At 43.2% G+C, this 17,829-nt stretch overlaps 1 protein-coding gene across 1 annotated transcript; it reads right to left on the reverse strand.

Moving 5' to 3' along the window:
• Positions 1-2,018: 2,018 nt before the first annotated feature.
• LOC144263542 (uncharacterized) lies at positions 2,019-12,189 on the reverse strand. The gene is made up of 6 exons (XM_077814437.1): positions 12,064-12,189; positions 8,142-8,201; positions 6,914-7,048; positions 4,129-4,275; positions 2,349-2,409; positions 2,019-2,158 (listed from the first exon to the last, which is right to left on the reverse strand). The coding sequence occupies exons 1-6, from the start codon at positions 12,187-12,189 to the stop codon at positions 2,055-2,057; spliced, it is 633 nt and encodes a 210-aa protein (XP_077670563.1). The 3' UTR covers positions 2,019-2,054.
• Positions 12,190-17,829: the final 5,640 nt, after the last annotated feature.

A 17,829-nucleotide genomic window follows, 5' to 3' on the forward strand; every position in this document is an offset into this window, starting at 1 on the left:
TTGATGTTCTCCTGGTTAAGCCAGTGTGGTGTCTTACCATACTTCCTATCTTTCCTACACATTAGGATAGTTTGCTCTTGTGCCCTTAATAACGCCTCTTTAAAAAACTGCCAACTCTCAACCATTGTCCAGCTGAGAAGTATTAAGTGTCCCAACTTCTTGAGCACACTGGAGTTCTGCTGGAGTGATTGCCATTTGAAACAAGTCTTATGTTGAAAGTTCCAACCTTCCACACATTAATATCAACTATCACAATGACGTTCTCCTGAAGTTAATGTAGAAAGTAACCCCTAGAAAAGTCACCATAGAGACCCACAAGGCATCACGCATCTTGGTATTGATGTCCACCCTTCTATTAAACAACAAAGCCCTAAAGCAGTAATGATATTACCCCACTATACAATACACTCGGTTCCAAAACCTGACTGCCTTCTTAGCCAAAGGGTAAGTAATAAGGTCAACCTTCTCTCTGCTCCAATGATTCAACTTCCATTCTTTATGAAGGAAGCGGGCAGGGATGTCACTAGTTCGTTCATAACTATTATTCCAGGCCTGGGTCAATTGAACCCAGATTGACAGCCACTGCAACCCTTAACATGATTATGACTTCGGTAAGTGATTGATTCTAGGATCAGACCTGTCAAATACCAACTAATGACCCAATTTTGCAGTTACAAGGCCAGTGCACTAACCCTATAGCACCACAGAGCAGAGTGATTTTTTCTAGCCAACTCCTTATCTGTTGCTAGCCTAAGAGGTTTGGCTAGGGACTAAAGCATTTATCGGAATTTGTGTTCCACCCAAGAGTACTAGCCAATCAGAAATTAGTACACATTGACCGGCACTTTGTATAGACACTGAGTTGTTAGTGATGGTATTATAAATTAGCAGAATTAGGTGCATTTTTGTTTGACAAACTATGAAATACCTCAGGGTGAATATATGCGGATTAGATTGTCATGTTGAAAGAGAATGATGTTAGCTTAGCAACAGCTAGGCTGGGTTCTCTAAGATAGAATTATTTAGAGCATTAAACCACTTCACCCACTATAACATTAAAATCTTATATGAATTTAACATCCATTTTCTTTAAAAGTAGCACACTGGAATTATAATCATGCTTTTTGGGCTACAGCTTTAGTTAGTATTTGTTCTTGGTCCTATGTACTTAACAGACATTATATACAAAAAAAGCAGGACTTATAAATGAATATCCCTTTTTCCTCCAACCAAGGAATTAGGACCATAACTCCCCAGTAGAACTGAAGATGCACAGAGATGCTAACAGTTAAACAGGAAGTTGTAGCACTTCACAAATAGGACTGGCTGTTGTGAATAAAACTCCCATCATGTTAAGACACTGATGAGCACAAGCCAGAAATCTAATTAAAATTCTGTTTTATTAGGTGTCCATTGATAAAACATAAATAAGATTTTTTTTAAAAAACACAAAACTGTTTGACAGCGGCATTTCAAGTTTTAATTCCAGACATTTTAGCCTGTTCCCCCAAGAAAGATGGAAGAAGATGGTTGAATATCCAGTGCAGTCTACAGAAGTATAAGAAATTATGTCTAACCATAAGTGGCTCCTTCATTCTAGTATAACTTGTTTAAAAGGCAGAAAAAATACAAGTTATATTTGAGAAAAATATAGATGTATTAACAAACATTTTAAAACATTCAATATGATTTAATATTTGAATGCGCAAAGCTAGCACTAATAAACTGAAGCTGCAAGACAATTCCATTGTCTAGACTTAAAATATGGATCTCATCTAAATGCTGCAGAAGACTGGTTCATACATCCCAGAAGAGATGAGGTATTTTAACTGTGCAAGATCTAAATCAGCTTAAGAACCTGTAAGATCTTTTCATCCACGAGTGCGTAGACAATTGCACTGCCATCTTTGTTGAACTTTCTGTGCATTCAGTAATTCCGTGTTTAAAGAATCCAAGAAAAAGTGCACAGATTGTTTTTAAAAAAGTCTTTAAAAAGGTAGCAAAATATAAGGTAAGGTCTCCAGTGTATTAGCATTAAAATTCTTAGTCATTCTTCAAGCAAGTCTGATATAGGGAAGTGGTTTGGATAGTTCTTCCTCTGCATCTAAGTCTTGATCTGGAAACTGCACTGGGGCATTAAAGATTCTGTTCCCATGACCTATGTGAGGGGGAAAGGAAAAAAGACAATATCTCAACATACTGTGGCTGCTTGGGCCAAATTACTTTGTTTTCAGTCACTATCAGGATTTGGCTTGTAATACATATTCAGTAGATGATACTGTATGGAATGATCACCTTAAACCCCAATGATCTATCTAGGAGTTGGAAGGGAGGAGAAAGTTACTTACTTTGCATAGTGCAAACCAGTTCCACAGTCTGCTGCGGATCCTCAGCAGGTTGTAACCATTCCTAGAGATGAGATTTATATTTATTTTTTCATTGCTAGTCAAATATGGATGTTCTTAAGCAAGTTTATAATCCAGTTTAGAAATTATCCTTGAAAGTAAACTTTGAATTCGTATGTACAATAGAACCTCAGATTTACGAACACCAGAGTTATGAACTGACCAGTCAACCACGCACCTCATCTGGAATCAAAAGTACAAAATCAGGTGACAGCGGAGACAAAAAATAGCTTACACAGTATACTGCCATGTTAAACTACTAAAAAAAGGGAAAGCAGCATTTTTCTTCTGCATAGCAAAGTTTCAAAGCTGTATTAAGTCAATGTTCAGCTGTAAACTTTTGAAAGGCCAACCATAATGTTTGTTCAGAGTTCGTAACTCTGAAGTGTTCATAACCTCCGTTCCCAAAAGGTTCATAACTGAGGTTCTACTCTAGTTTATTTGAAACGAGGCTAATTTTAATGTACTAGATTTAAATTTCATTATCACCTTTTCTCCCAAAGGAGGGCATAGTTTAACACGTGGAATTAAATAGTGACATTCACCACTTTTGATTTAAATGTCATTTTTGACATGTATATATGATAGTCTGATACTTTATACAAATTCCTTTTCTTGATATGTGATGTAGTCAATTTTTATTTATATTCTGATAAAATAGGAAAAAATGTGATTTTGTACAAGTTGTTTATTGAATCCACTAGCAGTCCTCCTTCCCGACACTAAATTTAAAAATCAGGAAAGCGAGCTAGAGAACTGGAGTCACAATATTCAGAGAGATTTTATAATAAACAGCTCAGATCTTAATGAAATCCGCTTGGTCAATTATAGTGCTGGTCGAACGTTTTCAAAGTTTGCAGTTTTTACACAAGAGGGACAGTTTTCCTGAAAATTACTCCTTTGTCCCTGACTGGCTCTACTGTAGTGCACGCACACAGACAAATAAGCTTAGCGAGGTATTTAAATTTAAATCTAGTACGTTAAAACACAAGAAGTGTTACTGGTATGTGTTTGGGATGACATTTTACTCATAATTTATGCAGATCATCCCAAACAAGTACTAGTAAAACCCTTATACCTCATGATGGAGTTTGTATTTGCTATAGTTTACAGGAAGTGCAGAGTTTAAAATTAAGGGGTTATTTTATTCATCGGTTGGTACTTCAATTGCATCTGTAAATCAAGCTGCCCTAATACAGGCCTCAAAAGGAAGAGAGGTGATTATTAAGACACTTCAGAAACCTCTATAATTGTTCTAAAATGCCTTTCCATATCTAGCATTACAAGTCTGATGTCTTGTGATCTACTAGGACTAGGAAAAAGGTCTTAGAGCATTAGGACGAGGCATCCCCAGCTCAAGGTCACAAAGGCACATCTTACACTCTGGGGGTTTAAAAGAAGATATCAGAACTTCTGCCTTTCATCGGATCAGGGCTGTCCCACATCTCAAGGCCAAAGTAATTTTAAGGAGCTGGGGGTGGTGGGGGAGGGAAGGAAGCAGGAAGCTTTGACAGCTCCATTTTTGAAGAGGGAAAAAAGGTATGGCACTTTGACAATTTTAATTGTTAGAATTAGCCATAGTGGGGCTAGATGGCATAGAACTCAGATAAACCAGTCAGATAGATGACTAATGCATTTACCCTAATCCACACAGTTTTCCCTATGTACCACATGTGATGCAATAGAATTAGAAACTATGTTCAAAAAGTCAGCACTTACATACCATTCCAGTTACACCGTCATAACATGAACAACGTGGAAGACTTCGGCAGCCCATGTAAGCAATAATTAGCACAATGAAAGCACTGCAGGTAGATGCAATTAACATTGCTACATTGGCTCCTTTGACAAGTTTATTAAGCACAAACTTCTGAAACAGAAACAAAGGAAATGTCAGATGGATAAACAACGCAGGCTTCAACTTTAACTTAACTTCCAAAACAATGTTTTGATTAGTGACTGAAATTCTTATCTGTAGTGTATTTACTCTTTCCATTGTAAAATCTTTCCTATTCTTTTACATGTCAATGGGGGAATACAATAGTAGTTTTTAGTATTGAGGTACTCCAAGTACTTCTCATTTAAGATTAATTCAGTAACATCACTGATGTCGATGGGAGACATTTCCCTTCTGTATTTGTGTTTTTCTTTGTACTACCCTCTGCAGAGGCAACAATAATTTCTTATCCATTTTGTACTATATAGTCAAGTTTGAAATTAATAGGCATTTTGTTTAAAGTTCATTGCATTTAACACCTTGTCCCAACACGAGTGCATACCAACATTGACTAATGTCAGCTTTGGAAACTGCTGTACCCTTTGCTGCATCAGTAAAACTAAGTAAATACTGAAGGACCATCCTCTTAGATCAGTGGTCTCCAATCTTTTTACACACAGGATCACTCTTTGAATTTAAGTGCAACCCAGGATCTACCCGTCCCCGTCCCCCTCACTCCCATTCGCCCCCCCCCCCCGCCACTCTCCATCGCTTGCTCTCTCCCACTCTCGCTCACTTTCACCGGGCTGGGGCAGAGGGTTGGGATTCGGGAGGGGATGCAGGCTCTGGGCTGAGACTGAGGGGTATGGAGTGTGGGAGGGGGCTCCAGGCTGAGCCTGGGGTACGGATGCAGAAGGGGATGAGGATTGCAAGCTCTGGGAGGGAGTTTGGGTGTAGGAGGGGGCTCCAGGCTGGGGCAGAGTGTTGGGGTGCAGAAGGAGGTGTGGGGTCTGGGAAGGAGTTTGGATGCAGGAGGGGGAAGAGTGGGTAGGGGATACAGGGTGCTGGCTTTGGGAGGGGGGTCAGGGCAGGGGATACAGCAGGGTATGTGGGGTGCTGGCTCCGGGAGGGGGCTCAAGTGTGGGCTCCTGCCAGGTGGCACTTACCCAGTGGTTCCCAGCCGGTGGCGCTGTGGGATTGCTGCTAAGGCAGGCTCTCTGTCTGCCCCATGCTGCTCCCAGTAGGGGTCAATGCGCCCCTGTGGCCCCTTGGGGGGGCGGGGTGCACTTGGCTCTGCATGCTGCTCCTGCCTGCAAGCACCACCCCTGCAGCTCCCATTGGCCACAGTTCATCATTCCCAGCCAATGGGAGCTGGGGGGGCGGTGCTTGCAGGCAGAAGCAGCACACAGAGACCTCTGCCCCCGGCCTCACCCCTCCGGGGCTGCGCTCGCCACTTCTGGGAGCTGCATGGGGCCAGGCCGGGAGCCTGCCTTAGTGGCAGCCCTGCTGCGCCACTGGAGATCACAGTTGACTAGGAGAGTCTCCAGGATCGACCGGTTGGTGACGAGTCAACTGCCTTACAATCATCTTGTTCTACAGTGAGACACATCACACCTAAGCAGCATGACATCAGAAAGTTGGCCTGCAGTGCATGGCTCTATTTGCATTTTTTTCATAAATATATTAATCCCAACAAGCTATTATTGGTACCAAAAGGAGACCAGATATCAGCAGAGACCAAGGCAAGAGACCAGATATCAGCAGAAAATTTGCAAAAGCAAGTATCTAAATGTCAGCACCTAAATCTACATCTAGGTACCTAAGTGGGCTGATAATTCAGAAAACGTTTACACGTTTTACAAATATGCAAACTGAGGAGCAGAGAGGTTAAGTGACTTGCCTAAATCATATTGCAAGCTTTGATGGAGTTGGGACTCAATTCTTTCCTCAAACCCCTAGACTATACTGCAGTTTAGTGAAGTTGCTGAGTTATCTTGTCATTTGTTTACATTTGAGTCCCCAATTTGTTTTATAGTAACTCAAGCCAATGGCATCCCTTCCTATCCCATTCAAAGTTATTCATTGTTTGAAGTTGGGACAGATATTCTAATTTCTCAGTACTTCCTAGCACAATGGGCCTCAGTCTCAGTTCGTGTTCCTATTTGTCTCCATAATCCAATAAAACTGTATGAATAGATTCTGTGGCCAAGAGGCTAATGGTTTCAGATCAAATCAAGTTAGAATGTTGACGATTTTGATCTTAACTCTTCCTGTTCTAATTCTCCTACACTCAATTTCATATCGAGAACTGTCGGTACCAACTCTCCAGTTATATAGGCTACATGCTATAATAGCCACCAAGTACTCCCACCTCATGGGAAACATCTCCAAAGCATTTATGTTCTACAAGGCAAGAACCCAGATCTTCACCACTGAATGTTCTCTCTGTGGGGAAGACCCCATGTTCCTAACATATTTTGACCACCAGGTTCCTTGCTACTCCAAATTGATGTCTCCTAGGATAGGAGTTCGGTATCTTAAGAATTTCCACATCAGAGGAAACCAGTGGTCCACCTAGTTCTGCATTCTCTCTTGGACGGTAGCAAGTACCAGGAGAAGATTATACCGTGGTTCTTCAGAGAATCACAGAGCTTCCTGCATTCAGCAATAATAAACTGATTTTAGAATTGTTGGTGTATGCCTAGTTTGCACATACTGAAAGGAATTGCAAAGCCTGGATTACATTCCTACAAAAGGAAGCACAATTTTGTCACAAAATACTGCCACTTACCGTATGAACAACATGAACTGGCTCATGTGTGAACATCTCATCTTCTTCACCATAGCTTAAAGTTAGGGAAGCATAGACAACTACAATGATGATGGCACAACAAGAAAATATAGAAGCTAATATCATTGCATTCACCTGCATAGGAAAAAATTCAAGGAAAATATGGGAGTGGGGACAGGAAGAGTTAGTGCATTGTCTGTTTTTTCTTTAAAATTAATAAGCCACTCTGAAATATATTAACAATCAAACTTGAATAATTTCAAATGCTCTGACCACCACCCTTAATGCTGCAGTGATTGTATTCTATTGAGGCTGGTTTGAGAGATAGACTGAAGCCATGTGGAAGCCCAGTGACTTTGCAACAAGATATCAGAGCATCAAGAGCTCCCCACAATACTCATTACTGTGTTTACCAGTTGTTTTTCTACTCCCCTCTTAAGGGATCCACAAGTCAGGAATCCCTTGTCTAATTCACTTCCTTTTATAGAAAAAAAAAAGTCTACCTTGCCCTCCAGGTCTCTCTTTCCAACTTTGAGTTTTTGATATTAAGAGGGGCAAAAATCAGGATCATAATAGAAAATAATTTGCAGCAGCTCCTAAAGCTTTATAGTGATAGATCGGTAACAAAGGACAGTAGCAGGAAAAATTATTATGAAACCATGGTCAAGTTCAACATGTATCTCCAAGCCACTACCACCTCTATATTATATATGCCCTATAATCTCAAATCTTGACCACAGAGATGTTTGTCTGTTAAAGCAATTAGATTAAGTAAAACCCCAAGGGTCTTTTAGCAGTTCACTCATTTACAAATAAGAACATATCCTTTTGGAGTTTAGCTGGCCAGAAAGTCAAGAAGCAAGCTCTTTACACATTCCATTTTAATTCCTATCGTACTATATAGTTCAGCAAGCAGATTAAATTTGTGGAAATATTTCTCTAGTACATTCAAAAGTAACTGCTAGAAAATACAGAGCTTGAAGGAATCTAAAATCAGTTACGAAAAATCACATGTTCTGGAATAACTGATCAGTAAATGCTGCCAGAATTCTCATTTTTCTACAGAATTTAATACTGCTACATAGAATCAGAGTGAGGATCTTGCAGCAAGATTTAGCACCAAGTACGATAAAGTGAACTGGGCCACTACCAACTTAATGTTGTTTACAAAAGATGTATCTGGTCACCCCTTCGCCTACCCCTTTAAAAAAAAATTCTACAAACTTACAAGAACTGGATTTTTTTTCTGGGAAGAAAATAAAGCCAGAATTCCAGGAACACCCATGACCTGCATGTGAAAAATAAACAGATTATTTTGCAACTGGAAAGAAACCATGCTAACCAGTTATGCTACTATATTGGGTATGACAAGTTTCAGAAAATATATTCCATAAGGAGCCATTTTAAATTATAAGCACTTAAAGTTATTTAAGTTCATAGTGACCACACAGAACTTGAACCTTTACACCCCACTTTATAAGAAGAATGAGCCTATGAAGAGAGCAGACATTTTATGCCACAATAACTGACGTGGTTTTAACGGTGAAGATCCTGGAGTTTAAGAAATGGCATTCTGTCACTTCTTTAGAAAATGAAACATTCTGAGAGTGAAAGTTAATATCAAATTAGCAGTTATTCCAGCCTCGCTTTATAATTTTGGAGTCAGATTTCACATTTCAGCAGCGTTACATTTCCGCTAGTGTGAAAAGTGTGTAACTAGCACATAATATTCCAGGGAACTAAGGACATTTGTGTTTGGAAAACATACAGCTCTCTTCAGTACAGGAAAACTTATCACCACATGTCTAGCAAAATTTACCACATGTGTCGACACATTTATAAATTATATAGTAGTTTAAATTTCATCAACCTTTATAGCATATGCTGAAGGTATTACAGAGAGACTGTAGATAGCTGTCCACTACCACAAGTTTTGATGCTCTCCCTAACTTTGCTAATGCTCAGCTAATCCACCTGAAATATCCCATGTATACTCCTATCTTGAGAATGTGTATAGTGGGCTGGGGGAGAGGCATATGAATTGGGAAGGCATTTATCAAAGTAGTATTTTGCCATTTTAATATTGGTTTGTCATTGACATGTCATCTTAAGCGTCTTGGCCGAGAAACTCCAAGCTTGCTTTCTTTAACTGGACTCAGTGAGGACTGGTTTCTCTGACTATTTTTGGTTAAGCCTGTCGGCTATTTGAGTTATTTAGGCTGATTTTGTAGACCTACAGTCACAGTATCTGCAACAGACTATTCATAACTTAAAGCTTGCCACTACCTACCTATCCACCTACCATTGGTCTGGAATTCCTGTTTTCTAAAGTTCATTCCATGAGGCAGCCTTATTCGGCTTAATTTCTGGAAATTAGGACATTTTCTGTCATTTATGTAAATATGGTAACATCAATCAAAAATGCAAATTAGGACATTAAGTTACTTTCTAAAATCTCCAGTTTTCTGAACTTTCAGTCTTTAACAGCAAGCCAGTGCCAGCATTGGAACCCAGATCTTCTGATTTCTGGGTACATTGTACTTCAGTGTCAATCACTGTGACCCTGAATGGGCAAACAGATGAGGATTGCAAGCACAGACCTGCTGAAGTCACAGATGACAGAGCAAGGCTGTATTCTGGCAATCCCAGTTTGGAGCAGCAGAGACCAAACCGTTCTACTACCCTTCATAGTGTCCCAGAGACCAAGCCCAAAGTGGTGCACTCTGGTAAGAGTGACAAAGATGAGGATGGGGCAGAATATTGGCCAGGTAGGGCTGAGGTAAAGGTGGCAAGCCTCTTGTTTCAGGACTTAAGCTTGTCTAACTATTAGAGATCAGGATGAGACATAATTTGTTGGGTGATTATCTTACCGCTAAGTTCTTACACCTTCCTTTGAATCGTCTGATGTTGGCCACTGTCAGCGACAGGATTCCAGACTAGATGGGCCACAGTCTGATATGGTATTGCAACTCTTGTATTGACAACCCCAAGAACAGCTTTGAAGCTGCGCAATAGCCAACATGTGCCAAGGCACCAGTGAGCTACTAAAAAGTTGCTTACTCCAACATACATTAGTAGTTCTCTGCTCCTTTTGTGAAAGGAAAGAAGCTATGACTCAGAAGGTAGGAATGAGTCCAGGATGAAAGAGGATGCTTTGGGTCAGCAGCTTCCTGAGTAAATTGGCTGGAGTACATGGACAGCGAGGAGGGAAGATCTGGGGACATGTGAGGAATAGGGAGAAAAACTAATGAGTTTTGTACTTTTAATATTTTGTTTGTATTTTTAGGCACTATGGAACAGAAACATTCCCCTAATAAAACTTTATTAAATGTGAACTGATGTTGTCAATGTGTGCCAGTAACTTAACGGATAAAATCTTAACATAAAGGTGCAGTAAAAATAATCTGGTGGAAGTCAAGAAACTCACAAAAAGGAGCAGGGAACTACTAATGTATGTTGGAGTAAGGTTATGTTTACCCTCAAACATTGGAAAGCATGGAAATAAAGAGTTTGCATACACCCAATGTACCTTATATGGTGGCTGCACAAGATGGCAGGAACGAAAGAGCAGAGTTAAAGTCGTTTGTGGTACCCTAGTGCAGTGGTTTTCAAACTTTTTTTCTCACGACCCAGTTGAAGAAAATTTTTGATGCCCGTGACCCAACGGAGCTGGGGATGAGGGATTTGGGGTGTGGGAGGGGCTCAGGGTTGGGGTGTGGGGGTGAGGACTGCAGGGTGGAGCCAGGAATCAGGGGTTCAGAGTGTGGGAGTGGGGCTCTGGGCTGGGGCTGCGGGGGGTTTAGAGCTGTAGCAGAGGGTTAAGGTGCGTTAGGGGTTCAGGGCTCTGGGTGCAGGAGTGCAGGCTCTGGGCTGGAGCTGGGGATGAGGGGTTTGGGATGCAGGAGGGGGCTCCAGGTTTGGGGGGGGCACTCAGAGCATGCAGACTCCGGGGTGGGGATGAGGGGGGCTCAGGGCACAGCGCAGTGTTGGAACAGGTAGGGACCAGTTTGCGTTAGCTGGGAAACACCGCCTATGGGACTTTTAATGCCCCGGTCAGCAGTGCTGACCAGAGCTGCTGTGATCTAGTGCATTACATTCCGGGAACCAGTGCTGGGTCGCGACCAACAGTTTGAAAATCACTGCTCTAGTGTACTTTTTGAGGAAAGCTTTCTGGCTTCCATTCCCATCCCCCTCTACATCACCTCTCCTGCCCTTCAACCTTAAACCCATATTAAAAGATATGCATCTTTGGGTTATCTACACTTATCTAGAATGAAATCCTGGCCAAACTGCAGTCAATGGGAACTCTGATAATTACTTAAATGGGACCAGGATTTTACCCCCAGGGTACAGTTTATTTAAAGTTTTACACAAGTTGCACTTTAGTAACCTGACAACCTGCTCTGACTAGATAACAGAGAACCTATTCTTCAGAAGCAGTCGACAGACAGACAACCCAAGAAGGCACCACCACCGTGCAGCAATGACTCCTGATCATATTATGCTGTAGCAATGGTATGTTACTTTTGAATAGTAGGAATATTTTCATACGGGAAACCTTATGAATCTGAGCTGCTCAGAACACCTATAAAGCTTTGATGCAATTATTAAGCTTTCATCCCTAACATCAATGAAACGGTGCTGCCCCTAATAATGAAGTTAAAACCAATTAGGGTATTGTTGTACTCTTACTGCAATTCATTTTCAGTGAAAAGTTCAGCTGTGTTATATGGGCACCGAGTCAATCTTATGAAATGAAGGGGTCCTCTGTGTCCCACCACTACATTGAAGCTCAATACAATCATTAGCTTTATACATTTTTCTTTTGGTTACAACTTTTAAAATGGCAACTCTCCACAGCCTCATTTTCTAAATCATCCCATGCCTAATGAAATAAAAGCGGAGTTACAGTGTGTCTTGCTATTCTAGTCCTCGCTGAAGGTCTCCCCCCCTCACCTCGCAATATCCCCAAATCTTTTCCCGGTGCCTCTCCACTCTTGTGCTTTCAGAGCAGTGGACAAATACCAGATTCCAAGAGAGGTGCTGGAGAAGAGTCAGCAGAAGTTCTCCCAGAGGGAGCCATAACCATAACCATGAACTATAACCCCCAATAGGATAAGTAAACAGAAAAATAAGATATGCAACTTTACCATTCCAGCCCAGACGGGTGCTCTCGTTTTACTCAGTGCTGTTTGTGTTCTGAAGGTGCCATCCATTAATCCACTGACGACACACACTGTAGCAAAGGCTATCTGCAAGAACCCCAGCACAACCATACTTTTCTGGTTAAAGATGAAATATCTGTAGCGATCCATTATAATGAATCCACACGTGAACTTGTGTGTGTACACACTGTGTGATCTTAGGAAGAAGCACAGGGATCCTTCAGGAAGAGTCAGCCTAACTGTTTTTCCCTAAACAGAAGGAAGAAGGTGCAAGAGGATTAGCACTTCAACAAGCATCATCTGACAAATTGCTGACATACCTTGCCATTAATAGCATGAGGATCTGCTATAATAGCGCAGCGTCAAACATTCAGCTTTGCCATGTACATGGAACTTATCTTTTTATGGTTGCCAGAAGATGTGGGGAAAAATACAAGAATGAGAAAAATGGACCTCAAAGTCACTCACGCACCACAAAAGCTTTGTTTTTAAATGCACACAGTAAGGTGTTTCTGGATATAGAGAATTACCTAGACAGATAAATCTTTCTTACAACCTCTGCTGCAATTTTTTTCCCCTTCAAAATTATCAGACAACCAGTAGAACATGCAAGATCCAGTTTATTCTTAAGCTTTGTTTAGAAGCCAGGTTTTGTTCCCTTTCAGCAATGACTTGAGTGGTCACTCCTTGGAGCAAGGATCAGGGATTATACTGCTCTAGTGTTTAAAATAAAACTGCTAATAACTTTGCTATAACAAGATTCAGATTGTAGCATGTTTTCAACATTTTAAATGTATTGTCTCCATATTAAAAAAAACCTAACTGTTGCCCCGGTATTACAAGCCTATCCTACTGTACGATTTAGCAATGCTTAATACATTTAAAAGGACAGGATTCCAGCTAGTTCATGACCTCCAGAAATCCAGGGTTTAATCTGCTACTGTCCTAACCTCACTACAATTAAATGACATTAAGGAAGCTAAACATTTAAAGAAGTTTAGATGCCTCATATGAATACACACGTTAATGACATTTCAGCCTGGCAGCTTGCTGTAGAATAACATTAGTTGACCTTCCTAGTCATCCCCACAATACACACACAAATAAAGAACAGGTTCGCAAAAGTTCTCAAATTTTACAGTCCACATTTTGACAGAGTCTCATGAACCTCCTGTTCACAGTTATGCAAACTACATCCCATTCCTCTGACAACTACAGTAATTACTTATGTGGACATTTAACATTAAGAAAATAAGTGCTAAAGCTATCTCAATACAATTCTGTAACTGAAAACACAGAGCTGACCCATGTGATCAGCCTCCTCTCTACTTACAACCTGCAAGAACTCCGTGGTCTACAGTTGGGGAACTTCATTTCTGTAAGTCTTTGCTTTAGCTCAGTACTTCCAAACCAGGAAATAAACATGGATATTTGTCTGATCACATTCATATATATTCACCAACTATCATAATGAAACCTACAGTAAGGACCCGCTCCAGCAGCAATCCCCTCTTAACAATTCTACAGAGCCTACTTTAAACAAGGTTTCCAGTATAGTTTAGTTTGACCTTCAGAATCCACCGCAACTAGACAACTAAATTTGGTCATTCTGGGAGCATCAGGAATACTACTGTACTACTGTGAGAGAAGCTGAAAATGAAACTGGTGCATTGCTTACTTCATAATTTTCAGCTCAATCAACATTACAAAGTTACCATTTTAAAAATCTAAAAGGTGTTAACATAAGTAAGGAATATTTTAAACCTAAGGACTTTCCTTTAAAGGAAAGTCACTATCGAATGATACAAACTATCCTTCTTGTCCCCAACACAGCAAGTTAGGCACATGGCTCAACATTTCCAGTCCCCACTAACCTAGGAATGGAACTGGGGGGAGACAGTGGATTCTCCTACAGTACAAAATATTATTGGGCCTGACTTATTCCCCCTTTAGCGTCAGTTGAGAGTGGTAAGGCATATGATAAGTTAATTTTGAAGAGGATCTTAAAATGGTGGTGCTCATACCAAATTGTTATCAAGAGTATAGTGCAGGTGTTTTGGACATTTATGTCATGTTGTTAAAAGATTAGTCAAAATTTAACTTGGAAAATGTATATTTTTAACAACATACATCTTTAAACAAAACTTTTTAGCCAATCAGTAGTGATGCCGAATTGCTTCACCCTACAGGTTTGATTTTTACCCCCAGTAGTTACACATATTAAAGTCAACAACAAAAAAGAAATTCAAAGGCTCACAATCTTTTTAACATATCTTGTTGGCCTAGGTGCTAGGAGTGTCTCCAATAAGTGAGATTTTAAGGCCCTGGTATGCCTAGACAATTGATTAAATCAGCTGTCCACTAGGTTTTCTGGCTCTTGTATAGAAAAGCTTTACTTCCAGAAGAGAGGCCTTCCAGCCTGGAAGAGTGCCACCCACTCAAACAAAATGTTCGTCTAGAGTTTAACTCAGAATAAAGCAGCCTATCCAACATATGCTAAACCTTACTATACTGAAAATCTGTTAATCTCACAGAAAAGCTTAAAGCCTGGTCCTAAGGAACAGCTTCAACGAAAAAGAACCATTACCCAGGAGGACTGGAAAGGTGACCCATGTTCTTCGTACTGTAGCAGAGAGTTTTCTTTTAAAGACACTCTTTCCTTACTTTAGCGTTAAGGAGAAGAGCAGCCCGGGTGAGCATACAGAGATGCAGTATCGTTAAGGCCATGCTGGATTTGGGCGGGTGTGTACTTTTTGGACTGGAACTGCGCCAGGAAAGAAAGAGAAAAATGGCACGATTGTTCCTGGAGGGATCTAACAGTCTGCTGGAAAACGGGGCCCCGCGCCCTCGGTGCGGTAATGAATTATTTTGCCCCTTTTCTATAAGCAAACCCTGCGCGTGGCTGCCCGCCTCGCCCCCTGCGCGCGTCTTTGCAGGTTAGTCTTAGCGCAAGCCAAGGCCTTCGCGTCCGAAGCACGCACCCACCCACACCCCGTTCACCTGCCCCGGGGAAGCGAAGAGGAGCGTTAGCCTGACAGCCCCAGACAGCGAAAGCCCGTCGGGGCCCAAGTAAGCCGGGGGAGGGGAGGGGAGGGGAGAGGCGAGGCGCGCACACGGAGCCACCCGACCCCTACGGGGAGCGGCCCCAAAGCCGGCCTTGCGGCTGGCCCGCTGCGCGTCCGGAAGGGCAGGCGGGAGCGAGCCCCGCCCCAGCCCGGGCCAGCCCCCCAGCAGAGCGGGCAGGCGAAGCGAAGGGGGCCGCCGGCCGGGGGCACGAACTCACCTGCGCCCCAGCCGCCGCCGCCGCCTCCGCCCAGCGGGAAGCCCCGGGTGCACCTGGGCAGGTGAGTCAGCGCGGCTGCTCCTGCTGCGGGGAGAGCCGGGGCCCCGCCCTCGCCGCTGGCTTTAACCCCTGCAGTGCCGCCCCCGGCAGCCACGGGCTGGTGTGCAAAGGCGGCCACCCGTGCGAACAGCTCCCCGGGCAATGGATTGATACCGTCTGACTACTGCGGAGCTGCCAAGGCCCCGGAGAGCAGCACTGCTAACGTAACCGGCTTCAGCAGGCCAGGCTGCGGTTCCAGGGCTGGGCTGTTGGAGGTGGAGCAGCCTGCCCTCAAGGCTGACACCTTGAATACTGGGTGCAGTTCTGGTCTCCCCCTCTCAAAAGAAATGTATTGGAATTGGGAAAGGTACAGAGGAGGGCAACAAAAATGATGAGGGATATGGAACTTCTTCTGTAGGAGGAGAGGTTAAAAAGACCGGGACTTTCCAGCTTGGAAAATAGACAACTGAGGTCAAATGATAAGAGGTCAATAAACTCATGCAGGATGTGGAGAAAGTGAATAAGGAAGTGTTATTTACTGGTTCAGCTAACACAAGAACTAGGGGTCACCTAAGGAAATGAATAGGCAGCAGGTTGAAAACAAACAGAAGGAAGTACTTTTTCACACAATGCACAGTCAACCTGTGGATGTTGTAAAGGCCAAAACTATAACAGGGTTCAAAAAGAACTAGGTAAGTTCATGGAGGATAGGCCATCAGCAGCTGTTAGCCAAGATGGTCAGGGATGCAAGCCCATGTTCAGTGTCCCTGGCCTCTGCCTGCCAGAAGCTGGGAAAGGACCACAAGGGATAGATCACTGCATGATTGCCTGTTCTGTTCATTTGTTCTGAAGCAGCTGGCATTAGCCGGTGTTGGAAGACAGGAAGGATACTTGGCAACAGGGACCTTCGGGCTGATGCACTATGGCCATTTTTATGACATTCTAATGCCACTGCAATGGGCTCCTCACAAGCAGCCTAGGGAGATTATGGCATGGGGTGGGGGGGGGGGCGCTAGTGAATTGCTCAAGGCTGTGCATGTGGAGTGTTCATATGGAGTTGCTTTTAATAGCTTGTCACACACCCCTCACAGCTGAGCCAAGAAGGCCCCAGGCTAGTAAGGGAAGCCTTGAGAAGCTACTCTTGGCAAGAGGCAGGGCGAGTAAAGGGTGGTCTCTGCTTCTCGAGCAGCCTTACAGAAATTTGTGGAGCAGAAGCTAAAAGGCAACCATACCCCACCCCAGCAGACTGCTTCATCTCTTCACTGGCGCACAGCAACTGTCCCAGCAGGCAAACAGCAAATATATTCAGATTGTTTAGCGACGCCAGGTCTAGTTATTGTGCAAGAAAAGCTGTGCCCTGCCTAGAGGAGCACATGGCTGAGAGCTTTCACACGAGCGAGGTAGGAAGGTTAGAGCCTTGCTCTGCACTGCAGTCCTGTCCACAGCAGCCCTAGGCACCTGGTGAGGCAGGAACCATGGCCAGCTGCTCTTCTCTCCACCCTGCTGAACACACACTTCTAGGCATTGTGGCTTGGTAATATGCACACAACCCTCCCCTGTGCATAGGGAGAGATCACCATTCTTGTACATTTGGGACCCATGTCCACTTTGTGCCCTCAGCACTATTCAGGTATATCTTCCAAGGGGGGCAAATTCCAGTCCCCACGTCTTCCCCTTTCCTCCCACAGGGATTCCAGGTCTCCTACACCCAGCTGGAATCTCCCCCCCCCCCCAAACCAAATAAGCCAGTGCCATCAGGAGTCAAGTTCTTGGCAGACTCCCCTGCTCTCCACCATATAGGAACAGCCTCCCCCTCTGCCAGAGAGGTGCAGCCAGGCCAAATTTCAGCAGCATGGGTGTTGCAACCTGGTGCACAGAGTCACACTCACTGATGATCTGGCCATGCCTCCATTTGTATGGGAGGGGCAGCCGGGGCAAATTTCAGTAGCACTGTGACCACAGCAGACAGCTCTGGCAGCAACCTTACTGATTCAATATAGGACCACTGCTTGGAAGTGATCAGGCCACTGCCCCCCTCAGCTCTGCAGCCTATGGAACTTTGAGCAAGTGCAGGAACTTTGGAGGGGGGTTGCTGCTGCCATCAACCCCTTCCTCCCCAATTCGCACTACTGCTTTCTACCTAGGTTTCCAGATTGAAGAGCTAGGGGAAAATATTACCTTAAAAAGATGTCAGCCTGGGGCTTTCACAATTCCATCCTCTCTTGTTTCTCTTACTTCTCTGATAGTCTCTTCCCATAGGATCTCTTCTCTCCCCTCCTCCCCAGCCTGCAGCTCTCTTATAGAAAACTCCATGTTGGGGTCACTCCTCTCCTCCCTCTACGCCTCCAGATGACATCATCTGCTCTCACAGCTTCCAGTGCTATTTCTATGCCTGTCTCCCTCCAGTCAACCCAACTTTGCTTGGCCTC

Source organism: Eretmochelys imbricata, chromosome 4 (assembly GCF_965152235.1).
Source record: "Eretmochelys imbricata isolate rEreImb1 chromosome 4, rEreImb1.hap1, whole genome shotgun sequence".
NCBI classification, from domain to species: domain Eukaryota; kingdom Metazoa; phylum Chordata; order Testudines; family Cheloniidae; genus Eretmochelys; species Eretmochelys imbricata.

What these genes read in the sequence shown, in the direction of transcription:
- LOC144263542 (XM_077814437.1), bottom strand. Translation starts at nt 12,189, where the DNA reads ATGGTTGTGCTGGGGTTCTTGCAGATAGCCTTTGCTACAGTGTGTGTC. An exon ending in ATGACGGTGTAACTGGAATG is followed by an intron (nt 2,410 to 4,128) that starts GTATGTAAGTGC and finishes TCTCATCTCTAG; the next exon opens with GAATGGTTACAACCTGCTGA. An exon ending in ACTGGTTTGCACTATGCAAA is followed by an intron (nt 2,159 to 2,348) that starts GTAAGTAACTTT and finishes CCCCTCACATAG; the next exon opens with GTCATGGGAACAGAATCTTT.